Source organism: Protopterus annectens, chromosome 7.part0 (genome assembly GCF_019279795.1).
Source record: "Protopterus annectens isolate FY-2018-M chromosome 7.part0, PAN1.0, whole genome shotgun sequence".
Classification (NCBI taxonomy): domain Eukaryota; kingdom Metazoa; phylum Chordata; order Ceratodontiformes; family Protopteridae; genus Protopterus; species Protopterus annectens.
Window position 1 is genome coordinate 312543429 of NC_056739.1, and position 25853 is coordinate 312569281.

Consider the following 25853-nt stretch of genomic DNA (forward strand, 5'->3'; position numbering starts at 1 on the left):
GAAAGCAAATACCTCATAAAGATTTTCATTCTTATTGTATTCCTTGCCTAGGCCCTGACCACGACATACCTTGCTGTCGGTTTTATGCTTTATTTAATCAGCGCAATATCCGTCGTCAGTATAGTTTTGCCTCTAAATATTTTGTTTCTCAGTTTAATTATCCAGAAATGTCGTCAGTTAGCCATCGACTACCGGGATTCCAAAGTAACACAAAGATAAAGACAGAGACAGGCCGCCGAGGTCCAAAACTGCCGACAATGCTTCTAAGCCAGTCGCCAGTTCACCAATACTCAGTAAGGCACTTTTGTAGCCCCTGATACCCGCTACTTCTGATTCGCAGGCCTCTACTGAGACCCATTCGGAGTCCGGTATGCCGCGAGATGCTTCGACTATGGAACCTGCGTATGTCTCTACCTTGGAGGAGTCTGGAGCCGCTGTGCAGGCACCGGCTTCTGAGGGTGTATTCAGGCCTACGGACTTGCATATTAAACCGATGCCTCCTTCATTTAGGCCTAAATCTCGAACCATGCCTAAAAAAAACTACGCCCAGGCTGCATGGTAAGAATGGCTGAAGATATTATAACTCTAATCAGGGTAAGCCAACCTCCCCCTTCTAAGAGACCTAGGACTGAAGTTGTTTATGAAACTTCTGACCAGGAGTCTGATTTTTCTGATTCTTCTGATGATCTGAATTTGCCCTTATCTACTTATGAGGATTCTGATACAGAGGACTCTATTCCCACAGCTTCCCCTCCAGAGGATTTTTCTTTTGGTGAAACCTTACATTACTCTAAGGGAGCATTTCCACTGGGAAAGCCAAGATTTTTCTGATTCAAAAAAGAGGCTTAGGGATGTCTTACTCCGGCCTCAGCATAGGCCTTTAGCTATTCCTCCTGTACTAGACATTGTTGTTGATGCTTTTTCGGAATCTAGTTTGGCCCCTGATTCTTTGCCTCTTGCTCCCAGAAAACCTGACAAATATTACAGGATTCCTGATTTACACAAGTTCCTTTTTAAAAATCCTATTGCGGATCTAGAGACTATTTCACGGGGATCCAAGGGCATTAAGGCTTCTACTGCTAAAAATCCTACCCCTTCTGATAGAGACTCCAGGGCGCTGGATAGATGGGGAAGAACGTTTACACTTCTGCAACCTTGGCCATTAGGGCTTTAAACTGCCAGTTTCATATGTTAAAGTATCAGCAACATGTTATTGGATTGCTAATTTTGCTGAACAGGTTGGAAAACATACTTTGCAATGTGGATTTGATTCATTAGAGGCCTCTTGCAGGGCTGCTGTTACTGGGTCCGTGCTCAGAAGGCATGCTTGGCTTAAGGAGCAATCTTTGCCTGATCATGTTAAAGCTAAATTGTTGGATGCTCCCTTAAATCAGGACTGCCTGTTTGGCAAGAAGGCTGAGTAAGTTCTTAAAAAGATGGAAGATAAAGCTAAATCTATGCAAACTGTTAAAGATTTCTTACAAGTTCAGCCTCCTAGATTTAATAGCCACTGGCCCTCTAAGAATTTGTCCTTTCCAGCCCCTTCCAGGTCTTCTCAAGCCAAACCCAGACACAGCAGAAACCCCAGGTTTCAGTCCCAGCCAGGGGACACACAAGACTAAGCAGTAGGGGGTTTCTGCACCCAAATCAGGGAGTAGTAAGACGCTTCCCCCCCCCCCTATAGAAAACTGTCTCAATGACATGCTTTTAAAACTTCTAGGCACTTCCCAACTGAATGCTCCTTTAGGCAAAAAGATTGGTCTGCAGGTCAAAAACTGGGAACTCATTACCCAGGACAAATGGGTTTTAAATATAGTGTCCCAAGGATACAGATTTCACCTCCACACCTTACCAACACCAAGTGGGTGGCCAGATCTACCCCAAAGTCAGTGCACAGAGGCACAAAATCAAGTACTCTCTCTCTTAAGCATGGGGGCTATTCAGTTGGTACCAGAAGAGGAAAAGGGACAAGGTTTCTATTAGAGACTTTTTCTGGTATCCAGGAAAAGGCAATACACGGCGTCCTATCCTGGACCTTTCTACTCTAAATACCTTTCTGGTGATTCCAAAATTAAAGATGCTGACTCTTCACCAGCTGCTTCCTATGCTAGGCAAAGATGCATGGTTGGCAACACTAGACTTAAAAGAAGCATACCTGCACATCCCTATCAGGGAGTCTTGCAGGAAATACCTATGCTTCAAAGCAGGCTACATGCACTATCAGTTCTCTACACTGCCCTTTGGCTTATCTACTGTGCCCAGAGTATTCACAAAGTGCCTAGCTCTAGTCATTGCATTTTGCAGGCAAAGAAATATTCAAATATACCCATAACTGGACGATTGTCTAATTCAGGCAGAAAGCCAAGACATACTTTTGAATCATCTGGCCTTTGTTGAAAGGGTACTGACTTGTCTGGGGTACACCATAAACAAAAGGAAATCACACCTGGTACCCTGTCAACAAATTATATTCCTGGGAGCAAGCTTGAATACAACTTCCCAGATGGCTTTCCTCATGCCAGAGAAACGGATTCATTTCACAACCTACTTCAAATGAGTGACCACAAAAACCCAGTTCTCTGCAAGGCAAATACTGCAAACCTTGGGGTTCATGGCCTCCTGAATTCTTCTAATTCCATATGCAAGGCTACATATGAGGAAACTGCAATGGTATCTCAAAAGCCTATGGTGTCAACATTCACAGGATCTAGAAGCAATGATTCCTATCATACCTTGCCTATGCCTAGAGTTCCTTTGGGGGGCAGAGGCCTGCCACCAAAACAAGGGACTACCATTCACACTACCCCCTGCCACCCAAACCTTAACAACAGATGCATCAGACTATGCATGGGGAGCTCACCTGGCAGGGAAGTGCATTCAGGGCAAATGGAACCCAAGTCAAATGCACCTACACATAAATCAAAAGGAAATGTTAGCTGTACAGACTGCTCTGACAGCCTTCAAGGACCACATTCTTCCAGGACAACTAATGGTAAAGACAGACAACACCACAGTCATGTGGTACATAAACAAGCAGGGGGGTACACACTCTTACCCCCACTGCAGACCAGCCATGGCATTGTGGAACACAACCTTGAGCTACCAAGTGAATCTACAAGCTCAATTCCTGCCAGGAAAACTAAATACACTGGCAGATGAACTAAGCGGAAACCTCATGGACCCACATGAGTGGAAACCTGGAACCAAGGATTTTCAACATGCTGACAAGCAAATGGGGGAGCCCAGATATAGACCTGTTTGCCTCCCCCCAGAACCATCAATTGGACAGATGTTGCACAAGGATTCCCCACAAACTAGCTTGGAAAGTGGATGCTCTATCCTTTAGCTGAAATACTATCAGTTTATGCCTTTCCCCCTCTGCCTCTGCACTCCAAAGTACTACTAAAGATCAAACAGGACAAGCCAAGGATGATTTTAATTGCACCAGACTGGCCAAGCCAACACTGGTACCCCCTCCTGCGCAGTGTGTCACGCTTGGCACCATGGCACATGCCTCAGACTCCTTCCCTGTTGTCTCAGCAGGAGAACCAGATTCTGCATCCTCAGCTGCAAACCCTAAACCTAGCAGCCTGGCTAATTACCTAATCTTTCCTTTACCACCCCTCAGTAAATCAGTGATGGATATCATGTTAGAGGGTAGGAGGCCTAGTAGTAGAAAATCCTATGCTGCAAAATGGAAAAGATTTTGTACCTGGAACTAATCTCAAGGGATGAGCGCTGCAGTGCCCAATTTACCTCAGATTCTACAATATTTGACTGTGATGCTTCATAAGGGCTTGTCCTTTTCCTCCATCAAAATTCATGCCTCAGCCATTTCAGCTCATTATAGCACAGAGCTTCCCCTCTTCTCTCACCCACTGCTCAAAGCAGTTCCTCAGAGGGGCCAAAAATTTAAGGCCACCCAGAAGAGCTCCAACTCCTGCCTGGGACCTTAACTTTGAAACTCACTCTTCCTCCTTTCGAGACAGCTGCTGCTGCAGATTTAAAATTCCTTTCCTGGAAAACAGCTTTCCTTATAGCAATCACTTTTGCAAGAAGGGTATCAGAATTACAGGCCTTTATGGCATTGGAGCCTTTCAACATCTTTCATGCGGACAGGGTGTCTCTCAAAAACAATCCCGCCTTCATGCCCAAGGTGGTATCCGGTGTGGCTCTTAATCAGTGCATTAATTTGCCTACTTTCTTTCCTAACCCACAGAACAAAGGGTAACGGATACTGCACTCCTTAGATGTGCACAGACAACTTAGATTCTACTTGGAGAGGACTAAACCTCATAGTAAATCTCAACAACTGCTGGTGGCATTTGCTGCAGGGACAGAGGGGAAAGTTATTTCAAAGCAAACCATTTCAAAATGGATAGGCCACTGCATTCATTTCTGCTGTAAGCACCATGGAAAACCTATCCCACAGGGCAGCAGACCCTATTCAACCAGGGCTGCATCTACCTCTACAGCCTTTCTCAGGGGTATCCCTACAAGGGAAATCCTAGAAGCTGCTACCTGGAGTTCTGTACATACTTTCACCAAGCATTATCATTTCCCTATTTTCTCTAAATCCAGAGCTGGTTTTGCCACTGCAGTCTTGCAGGGCCTTATAGCTGGTCCTAATTCTATTTAAATTCTTCCTCCCAACCTTAGCTTTTGGGACTCTACCCAAATGTAATGACTGCAACAGTGAAACGCACAGAACATTGTACAGTTGTGTACACTTACCATAAATGTAGATGCTCGAGTGTATTCACTGTTGCAGTCCTGGTTACCCTCCCTCCAGATCCCTTTCTTCTTTTGGCTATACCTCTACTCTCACTTACTTATATTCTTAAAAAGCTTTTTGGTGTATTTGCTTTTTTGTTGGAGGTATATCCTTGTATTATAGATTTAATTGCTTCCCATTAGGGGGGCACCTGACATCTGGGGCAAGAAAAACTGATATAATGGTGTCGGCTACATGTTTTATACCCCTGATGACCTGACATCATGGAAGAAGGGACAGCAACTGACGCAGGACCCAAGACTTTGTTAATAAGGCCGACTGAGGGCTTCTGCAAGCAGATAACCCAAATGTAATGACTGCAACAGTGAATACACTCGAGCATCTACATTTATGGTAAGTGTACACAACTGTACTTTCTAAATCCAATAATCACCTTAATACTAGAACTCCATATTCCTGCTTAACAAGGGAAAGAAATGGCCTCTGTTTTTTTTTTCCCTTGATAGTCCACTGTTAACAGTTGTTAAATGCAGTCCTTCTGTTTTCACTGTCAAGCTATGCATCTTGCACCTAATTTTTATCTTTGGAATACCTATGTTATTTTTAAATGCACAGATGACAGTAGAAGTGACCAAATGTTTTATATTTGGTGGTAGTTGTCGGCTCATCCACCCTTAGGGTAGATTGATGGATTTTGGCTTGCCACATGGGTGACACTTACAGTATTAGGTGTTACACCCAGTGGATACTAAGCCTATCAAGTCCACACTTTGAGTGCATCTCACTGTGTTAGCCGAGGGGAGCTCTGCATGCGGATGCACACTTCCCCTAGAAAGACAGGAGTAGCAGAGCTTGGAAGAACTGCCATGGGATACTGCCGATGGAGATGGCAGACTGTCTGGGAAGACTAGTAGGCTGGCCCGCTGCCTGTCACCTGACAGTCACTATGAAATGGAGGGCTGATGGGGATTCAAAAGCAGGAATGAATAGATTTGTAGGGCTGTCGCGTAACCTGGGAATGCTTAGCTCCCATTCCCTTCGAAATTAATTGTCTAATTGGATGCAGGTAGAAAGAGCCACTGGGCGAGGTCCTGCTGGGAGTGAAAAAAAAAGTTTTACACGTCTTCTTCCATGATGTCCTCCCTGTAAAGCAACGTGATTCAAAATAATGGCGCTAAACCTTTGTGTTTTACTTCTGTAGTACAGGATCTGATGAGTGCTACAGGTGTTTGTGGAACATTTTATATAAAACACCTGTATTGCTTCTACTCTATAAAAATGGTTGTGTATTCACATCTGGGAAAGGTCTGACACTTAAGAATGAAGTGAAAAAAGTTTTGTGTATCCACAGATGGAATACCCCTGAAAAACGTTGTGACAAAAGCCAGAAGCACCCTAACCATGTACTGTAAACTTACTACCAAGTTAGTTGTGGGATAAGTTATAGTGTTCTTATTCTTCCTACTGTTTAGTCACTGCAGCTTTGCTCTTATGATCACACCACAGTGGTCATATGTATATTATAGCATGGTCACATTACCATTATGTATTAATGCTATAACATTGATATGTTTGTTTGCACGAGTAACTGTTATACATGTTTGTAACTTGTTTACAACTGACCATATACCAGAACATAGTACCCCTAATACTGACTGTTTCTGCTCCCTGTCATTAAGTGACTGTTTTTGCAAAATCGTTTGGCAGTTTTTAATAAAATCTGCAGGACATGCTATTGAGAAACCTCAAAACATTCCCTATTACTGTGTTCCTAAATTCAAAAGCAATGGAAAAAAATGTATTTGAATCTTAGTGAGAATATTTTCCTGTAATTTTATTTTGCTGAAACATTTTAGAAGGTTGAACATTCCATATATGTACCGAAATGCATAGAACTCTGAGTCTGATATTATTAACATACTATGTTATTATGTCTTTGGTGGGTATTGTCCGTGTTATCATGGGAAGATCTGAGAGGAGTTGATTTTGTTTTTCCTGTACCATTTTGGTTGCAGTGTAGCAAATGCCTTATGATGTCTGTTATTTGCTTTTACTGATTGGTAATACAACCTGCAAGCAATTTAAATGAAACACTGAGGGAAACATCTAACATCTGCTACTCTTGGTAAGCATCACACACCCTCTACACCACTTCTGTCACAACACACAACTAAGACTGTTCCTTATACTGAGGCTGTAGAGAAACATTTAGCTAAGCCTCTTAAAATGCACACTAAATGATTGTGGCCTTCAGCACACCATACAACACCTACTCCTCTTTCACTGCCATGTACTCCCAACTCCACACAGATCATCCAAGGGTCACCAGGAAAGCAGGCCCAAGGCCCACTAAAGTCTCCTACCACACAGGGAAATGTCATAGTCATAGATGACTCTGTAGTTAGACATGGAGACTCCATATGCACCAGACCAGACAATAATAAGGTCTGGTACCATTATCCATGATGTCACAAAGGCCCAAAGGTCCTTTAAGCAATATAATTATGACTACGACCTAGTGGTGGCCCATGTGGGAGTGAATGACCTGAGGCAATCCACCCTGAAGGACATGCAGGGAGACATGACGGAGCTTGCTATGCCTTTATTAGAGGCAGGAAAAACACTATCTTGCCTTAGCCAGGAATGATGCCTAGATACCAGAACAAGCTAATTGGCTTTAATATTTGACTAAGTAGTCTGTTCCATTTTAAGGGTTCCAGTATGTGTCAACCTGGAATGATGGTAGAAAAGACTTCTGTTTCACCAGGGATGGCTTACATCTCTCATATCAGGGCTTCCACACACCTGTCTAAAGCCTTTGCGGTCTCTATAGTGCTATTTTAGATGGCCTCTTTATTGGACTTTCCTACCTAGCAAACTTAAATCTAAATTTGGACAGCATCTTTGTGGTTCTACTCAGAGCTAAGGGTCAGAACTTGAGTGCCAGAACTTGAAACCCCTCTGTAACTCAAACGTATTCCTGTCTGTGAAGTTACTAAAAACAAAGTTTCAGTCTAATGACAGCACTTATTCTGTTTTGGGGTTTAGTACCTATCACGCCTTCAGGCTCTTTGGTAACTGTGGGGGAGTGTCTGTATTGGGCAGAAAGACCATCACTTCACATGAAATTGCCCACAATCCTCACTTAGCGCTGCTGGAGAGCCAAATTACCCTTATAAAACCCAACTATTACTTCTTTAATAGCTACAAATTCTCCATTAGTGTCCCCCAAAGATCATGGAAATTACCGTAGTACCAGTGATAAATAACAAATCAGATGCCTTCTTGCTAGGAGACTTCAGTTACCCCAGTGTGAAATGGCACACTTGCCCGTCTACAAATGGATATGCTCAGCATGTCCTTAGACTTTAATATTAAAATTAAAAATTTGATAGCTGATGTTTATATGTTTATTTATGATGCACAACTACAAGGTGACATTTCTGTAGAATTATTTAACTTTTTTACAGTGCCATGTCCACGAACACCAATAATATATGACATCCCAAAGTTGCATAAGTCTATATCTCAACCCCCAATGAGACCGATAGTGTCGGGAAGGGGGCAGTTTACAGAGCCAATTTCTATTTACATACAGGGTGTTTTAAGTAAGCATCTTTCATTATGTAAGAGCTATGTAAAGGATACAGGGGGTTTTCTGTCTAAATTATACCAATGGTACAAAAGTAATGGTACAATGAATATTCTGATGGTTACACTTGACATAAGCTCCCTCTTCACTGTAGTTCCAAATATGTATGGCATCAACTCAATATGTGAATTTTTATGTAAAAATGCAAATATGAATGGAAGAACAATAGAAAATATGTGCAGTATGACAGAGATAATATTAACTAAAAATGCATTTTTATTTGATGGACAACCATATTCGCAAATTTCTGGAGTAGTCATGGGTACGCCAATGGCCAGCACATATGCTAATATAATATTGAATTAATGTTAGTGAATTTATATATGGGAATTAAAATGAATATAAAGATAGAGTTTTATTCTGTCAACGTTTTATAGATGATCGCTTTCTAATTTGAAAAGGAAGTGAGGAGGTTTTGAATAAATTTGTTGAGTATATAAATAATAGTACCCCTTTTCTGAGATTTACAATGACCTGCTCTAGTAATGAAATATCATATCTTGATGTACAGCTTATTAATGATTCTGGTGTGCTAAGAACATGCGTACATAATAAGGATATGCAGGTGAATAGATACACACATATTAATAGCATGCATGCCAGGCATGTTTTTCGTGGAATAGTTAAGGCACAGTTTCTACGAATAAGTAGACTAAATACTGATGATGATAAATGTGTAGAGCAAATGGAACAATTGATGGATGATTTCATTAATACAGGGTATAAAAAGGATTTGGTGTCTGGAATAATGTAGGAAACTTTTGATAACAGAATAACTGCTCCTCTTTTCTTTAGTGATGTACAGTTCATCCCTGTTATGCACAAATGATAAAACACTAAAGATACGTTATATAACAACATATAACAGAATGACTATGGAAATAGAGAACATCATCAAAAGAAACTGGCGGATACTGATTTCTATGCTAAAATTATTAAGTTTATTGGGAAATAAGCCATACTTTACATATAGAAACAGCATGAATCTAAGAAGGCAACTTTGTTTTAAGGATTTTAAAGTCAACATTATAATATCTCCTAAGGGTAGGTGTAGAACATTGCCATGTTATAATTGCAGTTGTTGTAGTAACATTTGTAACCTGTTAGAATTTGAGCTTCCAACAACTAAATATAAATTTGACATAAGGTATCAAGCAACATGTAACACATAATTTGTTGTTTACTTGGGTACACGTATAAGATGCACATGTTTCTATGTAGGAAAATGCTCAAGACGATTAAAAGATCGAATAATAGAGCACAAGTCTGATATAAAGAAGAAATGTAATAACAAATGCTTTAGCTAGACATGTTAATGAATATGGTGATAGACGTTTTTAAATTTAAAGTTTTAGAAATTGTTCAAAGGAATATAAGAGGAGAGGATATAAATAACAAACTGGACATTGCTGAATATGGGTGGATAACTAGATTAGATGCTGATAAATTCCCTGGTTTAAACAATATGGTAACTATAAAACCTTATTTAGTGGAAAAACAAATGCAATATAAATGATGTATAAATATGTATTTTAAAGCTGCATATATATATATATATATATATATATATATCTATATGTATACATACATATATGTATATATATATATATATATATATATATGTATATATATATATATATATATATATATATATATGTAGACAGTATAAACTTACAATTTTATGTTTTACTAAATGTTTTATGTTAAAGATTGGATAATTGTATGTATTATTTTATTGGTTGGCTGTATCATGTGTTGTTATGCAATAGAAGGTATATACTGGGATGTATTTTAAAGCTTGACAATAACTGAGGAAGGGTGCATCCCAAAAGCTTTTATCTGGTTTAATAAATTAAGCGTTTCTACTCCTGTGAACTTTTTTCTTGACATTAATACGAATGCACAGGAGTAGTAAATTATAAAAGTAGCCACTAGAGGCAGTACTGTCTTTGATCTTGTCCGTGCCAGCCTAGCTGATGCTTGCCCTTTCCACGCATCTACACATCTTTGTTTAAAATCTGACCAAAAATCTACTGCCTTCGCTGTCAAGCTTAATAGTGCAATCTCACAACCAAATGAAGCCATCTGTAGGGACTTCTCCATGGCAGACCTACTTCTGCTTTGTAGAAGACCTGTGCAAAATTCGCTTCCAGTCCCTTGCAAATGGACCCAACTTAGAGGCCTGCCACATTAACTTCCAATTTGTATCTGTATTTGAACCGCTCTATAGGAAAAACTGCACCCATCCACTCTAAATGTAATGGTGTGATCAGGAGAAAACCTCTCAGGTGAAACCCCCATATTCATGAGTTATGTAGCAAAATAAGAAAAATAACGAAAAGCTGTAAGAACCCCCACCCCACCCAAGACCACAATGAAGTATATCAGCAAGACCACTATTAGAAAATGTAAAGCAGAGTCATAGCAGTGTATAAAGTCGTCAGAGATTCACTTTAAGGGAAGCGGTATAATGGTTAAGGTGTTTACCTCACAGGCGCAACATACAACATTTGAGTCCTACCTTTGAAAGGGAAATTGGCTAGGCTAAAATGGCCCACAAGGGCATCTAGCCTAGTGTTTTTTTTTTTCCGTACTGGTTAAGTTGTTTACCTCACAGAAAAGAGATACAGGGTTTGATTCTCAGTAAGGGAACGTGGCTGGGCTTAAAATGGTCCACAAGGGCAGCTAGCCTAATGCTTACCAGTGAATCTATTTGAATGTAAGATTGCTACAGATATCAAAGGAAACTAGAAATCTTTCTTCAGTTATGTCAGGAAATTTAAGGAATAATGTTCAAAAACACATTGAGCTCATCGATAATAATATCAACGATATAGTCAAAAGACATATTTAGTGATGGCTTAAATCTACCTACACACATTCTTGCTCCCAGTATCCGTGAAAATTTAGTTTCCCCTGAAATCACCTTGGAAATCTTTGAATCCCTGTAGGAGGCTAAAAATAATTTCTCTGAGACTAAATTACACACCAGGCTGCACTCTCATCAGTGCCACGTACTCTAGTTAAATTGTTCAGCTACAGACTATATCTGCAGGGTTTGTGCCTGAAGCCCTATAAAAGAGCCAGTGTGATGACTCTACACAAGGGTAGTTCACTGTACAGACCCATAATAATTATAGGCTCACCAGCCTTGTATGAATGTGTCGTAGCAGAACTCATTGATACAGGTACAGGCAGCTTAGCTGATCTGGATCCCACTCAGTTTGGTTTCATGAACCTAGTAAACATATTTGAAAATGTTAGACGTTATGGAGAGTGGTCACGCTGTTCAAGCTTCTTATCTTGATCTGGCTAAGGCTTTTGACATTATCCCCCAGTCTGATATTCACAGAGTCCCTTTATAGGAAGTTCTTTGTAATAGATTGCAATTCCCTTGACTGTGAGCAAATCACAAAACTTATCTTCAAATGCGCATTTGTATGGGAGATGTTCCAACCTTTAAACTCTATCTTCTGTCCTCCTAGAATATCTACTTTCTGACTGGGTGCACCTTTAATATGTGTCTGGGATCACATGGCGGATATACTGACTCTAGTAATAACATTCGATTCTTAAATACACTGTCACTTGCTGTCCAAGTCATTTAATTGTTGTCAGGTGATGAAAACTATTGGGAAGATTTGATGGTTAGTTGCTTTTACTTCAGACTGTTTTTTCTTGCCCATCTCAAAACCAAATAACCATTTAAAGGTGAATCTCATTGCAGTCAAAACAACCTTGTTCACACATTCTTGCTAACATGTTCCTTATAATACGGGCTGACAGATTCATAAATATCCTCCATGCTTCGCTGTTGATGAGCATGAGATTCAAAGGTAAAACTGGGTTGCTGTCAGTTCTAAGTATAAACCTGATCAGCAAGTGCAGCATACTTGTTTAAGGAAAGTGCATTGTCTGTGTCCGTGATGGACAGAATGCCATTGCTAGAACTGTGGGAGCATTTTGATGGAGGTTTGCAAGGCAGGGTACATGGTATGGCAGCCTTTGTGCCTTACATGAAAATCGCACAACAGATATTAAAAGTAATGGATACTGCATAGAAAGGTTGCATCGACAATATGCCCAAAGTACTCTGTGGTCCTTTGAGTACTTTTTCAGTGATAGTCCAGAGTTAAGTGTTGCCTCTACATCCTTTATAACCATATGTTTGCTCAGCAGTACCCTTGAGAGTACGAGTAACAGAAATATAAGGACTACTATGCTTTGCTTCCATTAAGTGCTGCTATCTCCTTGAACACTGACAAAACAGTGCATATTGCCACATGGATGTACATTACGGTAGCTTATACACCTGGTAAACCATAAGGCTATGTGGAGGAGCATGAACAGAGGTGCTCTGTTTGATATGAAGTGCAAGTCTGTTCCAAATGTGTGGTAACCTCTGGGAGTTGTCCCTCCAGCAGTTTCTGTTAGTGTCGCATACCAGGTTAAGGTGTCTAGAGCGAATAACCCGTGTACCATTTGACAGATGTGAAGCATTCAGGGTCAGAGATTGCCTTGTATGCAAGACCGAGACCACCTCTGAGTAGTCTGTCTGAAGCAGAATAAAGTGACAGTGATTTCAGACGATCCCCATAGGACAGATGCTGAAGACCCTGAATTTTCCTTGTGAGGAACCTTTGTGGTCTCCAATTGTTGCAGGTGCTTGGAAAGGTACATATCAAAAGGGCCTTGCACTCTGTTATTGGACTGATGAGGGAAGAGTACAGGGAGGTTATAACTTTTTTTGTGGAGGCAATGCCTTTACTTATGAGATGAGCATAGACTGCCCTTCTTACCACTGTGGAGACATGGTCAAAGGTAAGATTGCTGTCAACCTGTTTGCCCAGGTCTCTCATCCCTGAGCACATACTTAAGGTATTGCCACCAATGTGGTAGTTAGCAGGAACATCGCTCTTACTGAAAGGGATGAAGATGCATTTTTTTGTATTGAGTTTAAGGCCATGGCTTTGGCACCAGTCATTTGTTTGTGTAAGACCCTCTTGTAGGATGTTAACATCATTGGGAGATTCTGTGACCGCTTCCAGTTTGCAGTCATCAGCAAACCTTGTCAGCCACAGACCTTTAGATTTTCTTCGTGTTTCACTGTTGCAATCATCACACTTGGGTTATCTGGCTGCAGGTAACCCTCAGTTGGCCCGAATGGCAGAGACTTAGTATTTCTGCGTTGGGTTCTGTCGCTTCTTCCATGACATCAGGTCATCAGCGGTATAAAAACAGGCAGCCGACGCCATTACATCAGTCTTTCTTGCCAAGGAGGAGCCCGAAGCAGAAGCAGTTCGCAAGTGCCGGTCGGCCGCTACCTGAATTTTTTGTTTTTGAGTTGAATAATCCTGAAGTCTTCTAAAGTTAAGTACCCCATTGGGGATCCTTTTTACTTGCTCTAACCGATGTCAGAAAAAGTTAACAATTGTCTTACCTGTGGAAAGCAAACACCTCACAGAGATTTTCATTCTTACTGCGTCACCTGTTTAATCCCAGACCACGACGTCCCTCACTGTCGATTTTGTGCCTTGTTTAATGCCCGAACCATTCGTCATCTGGCTATCTTTGTCGCTAAATTATTTTGCTCTCGATCTCCGTATTCTGAAATGGCTTCAGTAAGCCATCCGACTACCCATCTTCCGAAAAGACATAAAGAAAAAGACAGAGACAGATCCAAAACTGTTGACGACGCTTCCTTTAAGCTAGTCACCAGTCCGCCGGTACTCAGTGAGGCACCTTTGCAGCCCCTGATGCCCGCTTCTGTGAATTCACAGGCCTCAGCTGAGACCCATTTGGAATCCGGTATGCCGTGAGATGCTTCTTTGACTATGAAACCAGTGGATGTCTCTACCTTAGTTGGGTCCAGAGCCGCTGTGCAGGCACCAGCTTCTGAGGGAGTTTTTCATCCTACCGATGTTCGAATCAAACCGACGACTTATTTTATAACCGAATCTACCGAGTTTCTTAGGCCCAGAGTACGCACTACCCCTAGAAAACTGACAACCAAAGTGCATGCTCAGGCACCCATGCCACAAAAACAAATGTTTAGAATGGCTGAAGACCTTATTATGCTGATTAGGGGAAGCCAGCCTTCCCCAGCTAAAAGACAAAGACTCCAGTTCCCTTCAGGTTCTACATACCAGGAGCCCGATGACTCTGACCTTTCTGATTATGAAGACATGCCCTTATCCGCTTATGAGGATTCAGATGTGGAGGACTCCATTCCCTGTGCCTCCCCTCCAGAGGATTTCTCTTTTGGTGAAACCTTGCATACTTAGAGAGCATTTCCATTAGGAATGCCAAGGCTATCCTCAGTCCAAAAAGAGACTCAGAGAATTATTAGTCGCCTCAACACAGGCCTTTAGCAATACCCCCTGTCCTGGATGTTGTGGATGATGTTTTCTTGGAATCCAGTCTTACTCCAGACACTTTACTTCCGGCCCCTACGAAACCAGACCGGTACTACAGAGTACCTGATTGTCACAAGTTTCTTTTCAAGAATCCTACTGCTGATCCAGAGATCATTTCCCAGGGACCTAAAGGTATTAAGGCTACTACAGCCAAAAATCTTATCCCTTCGGACAGGGATTCCAGAGCTTTAGACAGATGGGGTAAGAAGGTATATACCTCTGCATCTCTTGCTATCAGGGCATTGAATTGCCAGTTTCGCATGCTGAATTACCAGCAACATATTATGGAACTTATTAAAAAGTGGTAATTTTTCCAGATTGTGCAGAAAATAAAGAATTGCAGGAGCTTATGCACTCTGCAAACCAAGTTAGTAAGCATACTTTGCAGTGTGGTTTTGATGCCCTGGAAGCATCTTGCAGGGCAGCAGTCACTGGTTCTGTACTGAGAAGACATGCTTGGCTGAAGGAGCAGGCCTTGCCAGATCATGTCAAATCTAAATTGCTAGACACTCCTTTAAATAAGGACCGCCTGTTTGGCACCAAAGCAGATGAAGTTCTTAAAAAGATGAAAGAAAAGGCTAAATCTATGCAAACTATTAAAGAATTCCTACAAGTGCAACCACCTAGATTCAGTAGGCATTGCCCTTCAAAACATTGGTCCTTTCAAGCCCCCTCCAGGCCTTCCCAAACAAGACCCAGGGGAAACAAATTACCCAGACTACAGTCTCAGGGTATGCAGAGATGTAAGCAATGGAGCGCCCCCACCCCTAGAGCAGGGAGTGGTAAGCCACCTCCTTATGGAAAAAGCTCACAATGAATTCTCAACTCTGCTTCCCAGCCCTGCCCAATTGCTTGTGCCCCTAGGAGGAAAACTTGCCCTTCATGCAAAAAATTGGATGTCCATCACTCAGGACCAATGGGTCCTCAACATTGTAACCCAGGGGTACAAATTTTATTTCCATTCACTGCCAACCCCAAGCGGGTTTCCAGACCTTCTTCCAAACCAGTGGGCAGAGGCTCAAAACCAAGTACTTTCCTTGCTCAATATCAGAGCTATTCAGCCTGTTCCAGTAGAACAGAGGGGTCAAGGTTTCTACTCCAGACTATTCCTGGTACCCAGGAAAGAGGGGTCTTGGTGCCCAATCCTGGATCTTTCATTTCTCAACACCTTCCTGGTGGTACCAAAATTCAAGATGCTTACCCTGAAACAGCTTCTCCCTATGCTAGCCAAGGATGCCTGGTTAGTCGCTCTAGACTTAAAAAGAAGCTTATCTGCACATCCCAATAAGGGAGTCATGCAGGAAATATCTACGCTTCAGGGCAAGGTCTATGCATTATCAGTTCTCTGCACGTCCCTTTGGCTTATCTACTACTCCCAAGGTATTCACAAAATGCTTGGCTCCAGCCATTGCCTACTGCAGGCAGAGAAATATCCAAATGTACCCATACTTGGACGACTGCCTGTTTCAGGCGTCAGTCAGGAGCTGCTGCTTCAGCACCTGACATTTGTAAAAAGCCTTCTAACTTCATTGGGGTACACCATCAACGAAAAAAAATCACAACTGGTACCCAGTCAAAAGATTGGATTCCTGGGAGCAAGCTTGGATACATCTTCCCAGATGGCATTCCTCACTTCAGAAAAACAGGTCTATCTGACAGACTCCTTCAAACAAATGGCCACCAGAACCCAGCTATCTGGTCTTCTGTATTCTGCTAATTCCATATGCAAGACTGCATATGAGGAAACTTCATTGGTACTTAAGTATTTGGTGCCAACATTCTCAGGACCTGGAAACAGTCATTCGTATCATACCTTGTCTAAGGGCAGAGTTCCTTTGGTGGCCAGAAGCATGCAACCACAACAAGGGACTGCATTTTACTCAAACCCACGACACCCAGACCCTAACCACAGATGCATCAGATTATGCATGGGGGGCTCACTTGGCAGGCGAATGCATTCAGGGCCACTGGAGCCCAAGGCAAATTCTCCTGCACATTAATCAAAAAGTGATGCTAGATGTACAGAATGCCGTGACAGCTTTAGGATACCTACTCCTTCCCGGACAACTGCGAATAAAAACAGACAACACCACAGTTATGTGGTACATCAGCAAGCAGGGGGAACCATTCTTACCCACTCTGCAGGTTAGCCATGGCCCTGTGGAACACGGCCTTGGACAACCAAGTTCATCTACAAACTCATTTCCTGCCAGGCAAACAAAATTTTCTGGCAGACTTAAGCAGAAATATCCTAGACCCACATGAGTGGAAATTGGAGCCCAGCACCTTCAACCTTCTGATCCAGAAATGTGGGACCCCAGAGGTGGATCTCTTTGCCTCCACTGACAACCACCAGTTAAGGAAATTCTGCACCAGGAACCCTTACAGCAGGGCCTGGAATCGCGGATGCCCTAGCCTTTCAATGGGAAAACCTCTCAAGCTATGCCTTTCTCCCTCTGCCCCTTATCTCAAGAATATTACTCAAGATAAAACAAGACAGCCCAAGGACAATTCTGACTGCCCCGGACTGGCCACGCCAGCACTGGTACCCACTCCTGTGCAGCCTGACAACAGTGCCACCCTGGCACCTACACCAGACCCCAACCTTGCTTTCTCAGCTGGAGGGACAGATTTTGTATCCACAATTGCAAATCCTAAATCTTGCGGCCTGGCTTATTCCTTAAATACCCTGCCGGCAACCCAAAGCAAGCAGGTGCTGTATGTCATCCTTGAAGCCAGAAGGCCCAGTACTAGGAAATCCTATACTGAAAAGTGAAAAAGGTGTTGTTCTTGGATTCAGTCTAAAGGAAAGGATACAGCACTGCCCTCCTTACCTCTAACCCTGGATTATCTAGCAGAACTACTACACAGAGGCCTATCCTTCTCCTCCATTAAGATCCATGCCTCTGCCTTTTCGGCTTATTAAAATACTGAGCCACCTCTATTCTCTCATCCTCTCATCAAACAGTTCCTGAGAGGGGCAAACAACTTAAGGCCACCAAGGAGAGCACCCATCCCTGTTTTGGGACCTTAACTTTGTTATGGAAAAGCTCACACTTCCCCCTTTTAAACCTGCTGCTTCAGCAGAGTTAAAATTCCTCTCTTGGAAAACAGCCTTGCCTCTAGCCATCACTTCAGCTAAAAGAGTGTCTGAGTTACACGCACTGATGGCTGTGGAACCCTTCATTATTTTACATGCTGACAGGGTTTCCCTCAGAACTAACCCTTCCTTTATGCCTAAAGTGGTGTCCAGTGTGGCTCTCAACCAATCCATCCATTTGCCAACCTTCTTCTCTAATCCTAAAAATAAAGGGGAAAGGATCCTGCACTCTTTGGACGTGCACAGACAGCTCAGGTTCTACCTTGATAGGACTAAGCCTTTCAGAAAATCTGACCAGCTGCTAGTCAGCTTTGCAACAGGGGCAGTGGGTGAGGCCATTTCAAAACAAACCATTTCCAAATAAATAGCACACTGCATCCATTTTTGCTACACGCACCATGGAAAACCAAACCCTCAGGGAGTTAGAACGCATTCCACTAAAGCTACATCTATCTCTACAGCATTTCTCAGGGGAGTCCCTACAAGGGACATACTGGAAGCTGCTACCTGGTGTTTTGTACACACCTTCACCAAGCATTATCACCTGCCAGTCTTTTCCAAATCCAGGGCAGGATTTGCTAAAGCAGTCTTGCAAGGCCTACTAGCCAGCCCTAACTCGTCTTGACTGTCTCCACCCTTTCTCAGCTTTGGGAAACAACCCATGTGTGATGACTGCAACAGTGAAACACGAAGAACATAATACATTTGTGTACACTTACCATAAATGTAGATGTTTGAGTGTATTCACTGTTGCAGTCCTGGTTTCCCTCCCTCCAGCCCCCTGGTTTTCTCTGTCTCTTTATCTCTCCTCTCTATGGCTATTCCTACTGGTATTGGTATTTACTTTTTACTGGTGGTGTTTTCCCCACCATATACTAGCTCCCTCACAGCAATAGGTTGTCTGGTTCGATCCTCGGCTGGGGTGCCTACTGTGTGGAGTCTGCATGTCCTCCCTGTGGTCACGTGGATTTCTTCCGGGTGCTCCGGTTTCCTCCCACATCCCAAAGACCTGCTGTAGGTGGATTGGACACTCTAAATTGGTCCTAGGTGTGTGCGTGTGTGTGTGTGTGCATGTGTGTGCCTTCTGTGGAAGGTTGGGTGCCAGGCTGGCAACTCGACACTGTAAAACTCCACTGCCAATCATGAGCGGACAGGTGATCCACTGTGGCGACCCCCTAACCGGGAAAAGCCTAAAGAAGAAGAAGATACTAGCTCCCTGTTTAGGGGCTCCTGAAATTTGGAGCTAGAAAAACTGATATAATGGCATTGGCTGTCTGTTTTTATACCCCCTGACGACCTGACGTCATGGAAGAAGTGACAGCATCTGAAGCAGGAAAACTAAGTCTCTGGTATTCAGGCTGACTGAGGGCTACCTGCAGGCACCCCTGGATGTTGGCACCCCTTGTGGGGGGTGTCAACCAGCTGGTCTAAGGCATTGGAGCTAACGAAGTCGAGGAACCTTTGGGCAAGTGAGTTTGAACACGAGTAATTTACCCAATCAATGGGTGGGTATTTAGTCGCCCAAACACATGGTGTTCGGATGTATTGAAAATAAACTCCTAGATCATGACTGCTTGACACATAACACCCTCTGTAATCGAACACCTTATTATTTATTTATTTGAATTTGTTTACCAGGGTAGAGCAGTGATCAGTTCTCACCAATTTCAGTCTTATCCCAGGCTCAAAAAATGACCAGATATACAAAATAAACAAGAGTGGCAAATCCAGTCTATTCATAACCTCTCAACTGCTGTCCATATTTTTGCAGAATGTCCAGATTTTTGCCTCATATTTTTGGTCTGTTTTTCTTAAAAAATTGTGGCTTTCTGGCAAATCCGTTGAGGATTGAAGTAATTAAATAATACTAAATAATGATGGACATTTGAGTTTCAGACTTCGTATCCTCCAGAAAATAAATAAATAATGCAAAACCTGTTATTCTAACAACTTTTAAGTTTGTAAGCGCACTATTTAAAATATGTCCCTATTTTTGGGTCTTTGTCCCCCCATTATTTCTGTCTTTTTCCAGGTTTCTTCTGCTGAGAGGTTGAGAGGTATGAGTGTATTTATTTCTAATATGTGTAAAAGTGGAGAAGAGTTAAATTGTACATACCTGGAACTCCCACACTTCCAAACTTAGTTGTATAAAGGTGATGAAGTGAGAAGTTCTCCAAAACAGAGCACAGCAGTTTTGAGTAAAACTAAAATCAATGAATTTGCACCTGAGCAGTTTAATTCCTTTCAACTTATTTTGAAGGAAATGTAGGACATCCCTGCACATATACAGGTAAGTGACAAAAATGTCATTGGCCCTTTGTGTGTGTACAGGGGATGGCTCATGCTGTCCGGCATGGCTATTTCTGTTGTTTCTGCTACTTGTGTATGTTAAAAACATGTGCCTAGTTTGTAACCATCAGTATGTGTCATGTTGAAGTGTATCAGGTCAGTCTTGATATCCCTGGCTGTCAGTTAAATTGCTTCTGCTCCTCATTTGCATATATATTCTGCATTTCAAATTCAGCTTTATTATAGTGCTTTAAAGAACAAAGCACCAATAATAAGAAGATTAAAAAGTAATGCTATATGATATAGTAAAATACTAAAATGATATAAATACAACACAGGCCTTAAAATGCAGTAATGTATTGATGGAAGCACCATTATAACTCCCTTGTCTGTGAGTTTTCCTGTACCTTTATTGCGTTGACATTCAGACTTGAAACATTCTGAATTCTGCTGGTTTGCTTTGTCCTCCCCGGTATGCTGTCCTCACCTCCTGTCATTGATGAATTTTAGATATTATCATGAACTCTGCCTAAGGTACATATGGTAGTCTGCTGCAGGTCATATTTGTATTCCAGTTTTTATTTTTCCCTCTAACCACCAAGCAAACTGTTCATGTTATAATCTTTTGCCACTGAGTTAAAGGTGGCTCCAAACCAAATGTCTTGACACTAGACTTGATGGCACTACTTTTAGGTGGCAAGGTGCCAAGATAACTCATGAGCCAATGGGAAGGGGTTAAACTTGCTTTAATGCAGACAGATTGCTACTCCGTATTGAAATATAATACAGTGGTGCTGAAGCTATAGTGTCATGTTTTCTTTGAGATTAACTCATTTTGACAGGTGTGGTTTATAAGCAGTTACCATGAAAATGAGTTTAAATAGGTGTGAAAATAATTCTAGTTTTCATCGTCTTTCAGTTAATGTCAGTGTGCTGTACTGAAGGTTTATAATCCAGGTTTTATCTTCTGTTACATTTAACGTTTACAGAGTTATTGTCTTATGGTCTTGATAACACCTGCTACATTTTTCCGTGACTGACTGTCTACACAGTTTGAGTTTAACTAGTTAATGCTTAACTAGGTGTAACAGATTCTGTTTAGAAGTGACCAAGAGCATGGAGGTTTTGGTTTGGTGTGGAGTACACAACAAAAAAATTTTTTCTCGAAATTGAAATTCAGGCTTGACAATGCAGCTTGAAGTGCCACTCATTTGCATTTATTTTAATGTACTGCTAGGCAGATGAAGTTTAACTCTGTTTTCACTAGTATCATTTTATACTGGAAATGAAATAAAAGCACTGAATATTTTGTTAAATACTTTTATGTTGAAGCTGTATTAAAAGGTCATGCTCCTGATTTTTATATGTAAAAGGAGCACATGTCAGGCAAAAGAGAGAGAGAACATATCAAGCTGTCACTGGCCTTTCTGTGCCTGACCTCGTCTCTAGTATCTAGGCTTTTTGAGAGAAGCCTGTCCTAATCTGTGCTATCCATACTGTTTGAGGGATGTCTGTCCAGCTGCCTTTTAAGTTGCTTTTGGACTGCTATGCAGTTCAGTTACCTGTACATCAAGGATATGAAGCTGCATATTGGCCAACTTTGAGGAGATGATAAACACGGCAAGTACTGGGGGTAAGGTCAAATAACCCTTTGACTTCTTACAGGAGACTGTTAAACATTCTTTGTGCATGGGTCCAGCTAGAGCTCAGCTGTTCCAGTATAAAAGGGTTTGGGGGGAGACATGGGTATCACCATTTATGTAAGCGCTTGGAGGGGAGGAATAAGTAGAGTTTCTGAGAAAGAAATTAATCAAGTTGGAGAGTGAAAAAAAGTACCACCCTATAAATAAAATACATTCTAATCCTGTTTACTTTCTTCACTTTGGCAGAAAATCAAGGAGTTCCTGGAAGGAAGAACACTAATCACAAAACTTCAGGCAAAACATGACCTTCTGCAGAAGACTCTGGGAGAAAGTGAGTTGTTTGATTGTTAGCAGTCTGAAGAATGATACTTGTTCAGGATCTGACAGGGTACACACCCCATTCCCAGAAGGAATTGCTGTCTGTCATGTTTAATTGACATGTTAGCCTTCCAATACTATCACCCAAGTGAGAATTGTTAGATGACTGCCAAGAAAATGTGCACATGACATGCAGTTAATTGTATTCTGGCATGTTTCTTAGTATAGAACTGAAGATGGTATCTCTTGGTTCTCATATACTGGTTAGTTACAGGTAAATGACGGACAGTAGGAGACACCCCATGATTCATTTACTAAGACTTGTAGCACACCTGTCTGTTTTTGCAGAAGTACCTGTAATCCTTCTTGAACTCTGAAATACTGGTTTAAAGAAGCCCTAGTTAAGTGTAATTTCATGGGGCATTTTCCAGTTTCTGAAGACGCACATTATCATGTTTATTGGCTTATACCTGCTCTTTTAATCCTGAGGTGTGGCTATGCATTTTGGAATGTTTTAATGGTATACTAATGGCCGAAATGCGACTAGACATCTATTTGAAGGTACCAGAAATTTTTGTGAAGTAATTGAAAAAGGTATATTGATGAGAAGCCGTGTTTCATGCTGACTTGGAAGCTAAGGAGTTTTAGAGGGGTGTAACGGTATGCAGCTTGATGCTGTGGGTTGCAGAAACAGATTCATGCATTTTCTACAGTCCGTGTTTGATGCATAAGCTTCTGTGGTATGCCTGGGTCTGTAGTCATTGTAATGAATTGTTTTGCATATGCATAAATGATGTATGAATTGCAGTACTCAGGCCTTCATTTAAAATTGGTAGGGGATGCACATTGATGTTGATTTGAATAACTAGAACCTCTTTCAAAGAATCTTCAGAAGATACTTTACAGATTAGCTTTCATTCACTGTAATCTATCTAACGCTAATATCCATCATGCTGGTGAAGGATTTACTTAGTTTCATTGTTTTATCCATGTTTGGTGATATGTCAGATCCAGGTGTGCTAGGATGCATTTATTTTTGGCCATGTACAGTGTCATGCATTGGTAAGTACCACAGCGTGACGTACACCTGAGAGTTACTCTGATGAGGGGAGCCTGTTACCTATCCAGTTTTCCTATCTTGTGGTGGGGTATGTACTGCAGAAAGGCTCTGTCTCTGTTGCATTTGTTGGTGAATGAGTGGTGATCTTCTCATGGAGTTAGCTATCCTTTTCTTACTGGATCTGCACTACAAGTCCCACTAGACCTATGGTTACCTACTCAGTGTATGTTTGAAAGTCTGTAAAGTGTTTTAAACCTGGTAAACCCTACTAGACACAACCTTTCTCAGGGGAGAACCTTGAGTTTGTCTTTACTCCACTCTCAACTTAACTGGCTTGTGATTGGTGTGTAATCTGTCTCCTTCCTTAAGTGAACTGCTAGGTTATTCCTTGACATAATTTCTCCAGGTCTTTTGGGTTTCTAATACTATTATGGGAATGGACCCCATTCCTAAGCCAGGGTACAGATAAAGTTCATGAAATTAGTATTTTCTTTCTTTGATATTGGCCAAAAGTGCTCTTTGCAGCACCTGCAGTGTGCCCAGAATCGACTCCTCCTGCAATTCATCCAGGGTTGAATGCCTCAGCAGCATATCGAAGTACAACTGTATATTATTTTTTATTAAGCCTGTTGTTCCTACTACTGTTGGAACTGTTGGGCGCCTTTAATCCTCATTTCTGTCATTTCTGTCTGCATATCATAGTATTTTATGGCTTTGTCTCTCTGTACATAGGACACTAATCACTGGGTGTAGTAATTTCAGTGAACAGTGCTACTTTTGTCTTTTATTCACAGACTACTATATCTGGTTTTCTCACATCTATTTGTTTGAACTGTTAATGGATGATTCCATGTGATATTAACTTTGTCATTCTGTATAATGCCTTATGGTTCATGTTTCCAATGCTTCTAAACTACTTCTATATTGTAGTGTTTGCATAATCCCTAATGTAACAGTCTTACCACATTATTGTGCCTTCCAGCATGCAATCCCTCTGACATGAGTGCATCACACCCAGCAACAAGATTTGCAACTGTTTCTAGTTCTTATTACTGAACTTGCAATTGTCTGTTTCTTCCAAATGCTCAATGGACATTGTAAAATAACGTGTGTATAATCCACTGTCCTGGGCCACCATTATTAGCCGTTCATCATTTGGTTTCATTTCACCTCTTTATAACCATTCCCTTGTCAAATCTTGGTCAACATGTTGATGTTTCAGGAGAACTCTGCACCGTCCACTATATTTATGGATTTTATTTTTTTTCCTTTCCTTCTTATGTGACCTTTTTCCTTATATTCTTTTGCTTTTCGGCACACTCAGTTGCTGTCTGATTTTTTTTTTTTGGTCTAATACTAGTTTAATTTCTGTTCTCACATAATAGAGAAACATTTCTGCTAAACTAAACAATGATGTCACCTTGGACTATTTTTCCTCATGTTTTAAAATTTCACTATGTTTGGATCTGGTAAGGTCAGCAGATAAATATGCAGTTCCATGATTGCAGGGCTATACATGTAATCAATTTTGAGGAGGCCTATACCCCCTTCAGAGTGGGGAAGTATATAATCTTGGTATACACTGATTTTTCTATATCATATGATAGGCATGAAGCATTTTTCTTGTTTTCCTGTTCAACTGATCCAGTACTTTTGAGACGGTCAGTCACCCCAAAACTGTAAAGTTGGAACAGGAAGAAAGAGCTGCTTTATAGCTTGGACTTTATTCCTAGATGTCAAGGCAGTTTGCAGTATTACTTTTAGTTTTCTGAAGTATTCTTTACTGAGTTTTATTCTCATTTGTTTATGCTTTATTACAGATTCTTCATCTATTCCCAAATATTTTTAGACTCTCACCTGCTCAAGTTCTTTTTTTATCACATTCCTGTTTTGGCTTAATATTTTCTTGGAGCTGTAGCTTCCCCTTTTTTAAATGTTGCTTTTGCACATTTATCAAGGCCAAATGATATTATCATCTGAGAACATTTTAACCATTTGTAGTTGTGCATTCAACTCTTTATCCGATGAGCTGTGCAATTTTAAGTCATCCACAAAAATAGATGAGATGTCTTTAAACAAAAATGGTTTCTGGGAGCAATTGTAACCATAGCCTAACCTGTTTATTAAATAGCTTAATAGGTTAAGGGTAAGACAAAACAGCAGTAACAGAGAACCACCCTGGAAACCTATTTTTGAATTTTTGACCCTGCTATAATAACTTGCCCTTTGTCATGGCTCAACTGCAGAGTGGTTTGCCACTGTTCCATGGTCACGGTAATGCAACTGATCAATGTAGAATGCATCTTACACATCTGTAAGCATCCCTTATCCATGAATGTGGAATGTTGTTATATGCTTTTTTGTAATCTGTCCAATGCATAATTAGATTCTTCCCTTTTTACAATTATCTGTTATAGCTTTATTTAGCAAAAACATATCTTTTGTTCCATATGACATTTTGTTACCCTTTTGTTCTATTGCCATAATTGAGTTTTCTTTTTCTAAATGACTATAAACTCTGTCTGCATCAATTCCAGTATATGGTTTGTATGTTATAGGGAGGCAAGTTGTTGGTCTGTAGTTTTTAGGATGGACTACAGGTTCATTCTTAGGGGGTTCATTTTTCCTCTTGACCAGTTT

The 25853-nt window shown here is 41.2% G+C and overlaps 1 protein-coding gene across 5 annotated transcripts in view; it reads left to right on the forward strand.

The window, feature by feature from the left end:
• SRGAP2 (SLIT-ROBO Rho GTPase activating protein 2) overlaps nt 1–25853 on the forward strand; it is a 1651541-nt gene that overhangs the window by 1242468 nt on the left and 383220 nt on the right. For all 5 annotated transcript variants that reach the window (XM_044076850.1, XM_044076847.1, XM_044076851.1 and 2 more), the window contains one exon: nt 22082–22166. In XM_044076850.1, the coding sequence (XP_043932785.1) occupies nt 22082–22166 (85 nt within the window). The remainder of the gene's footprint in view (nt 1–22081; nt 22167–25853) is intronic.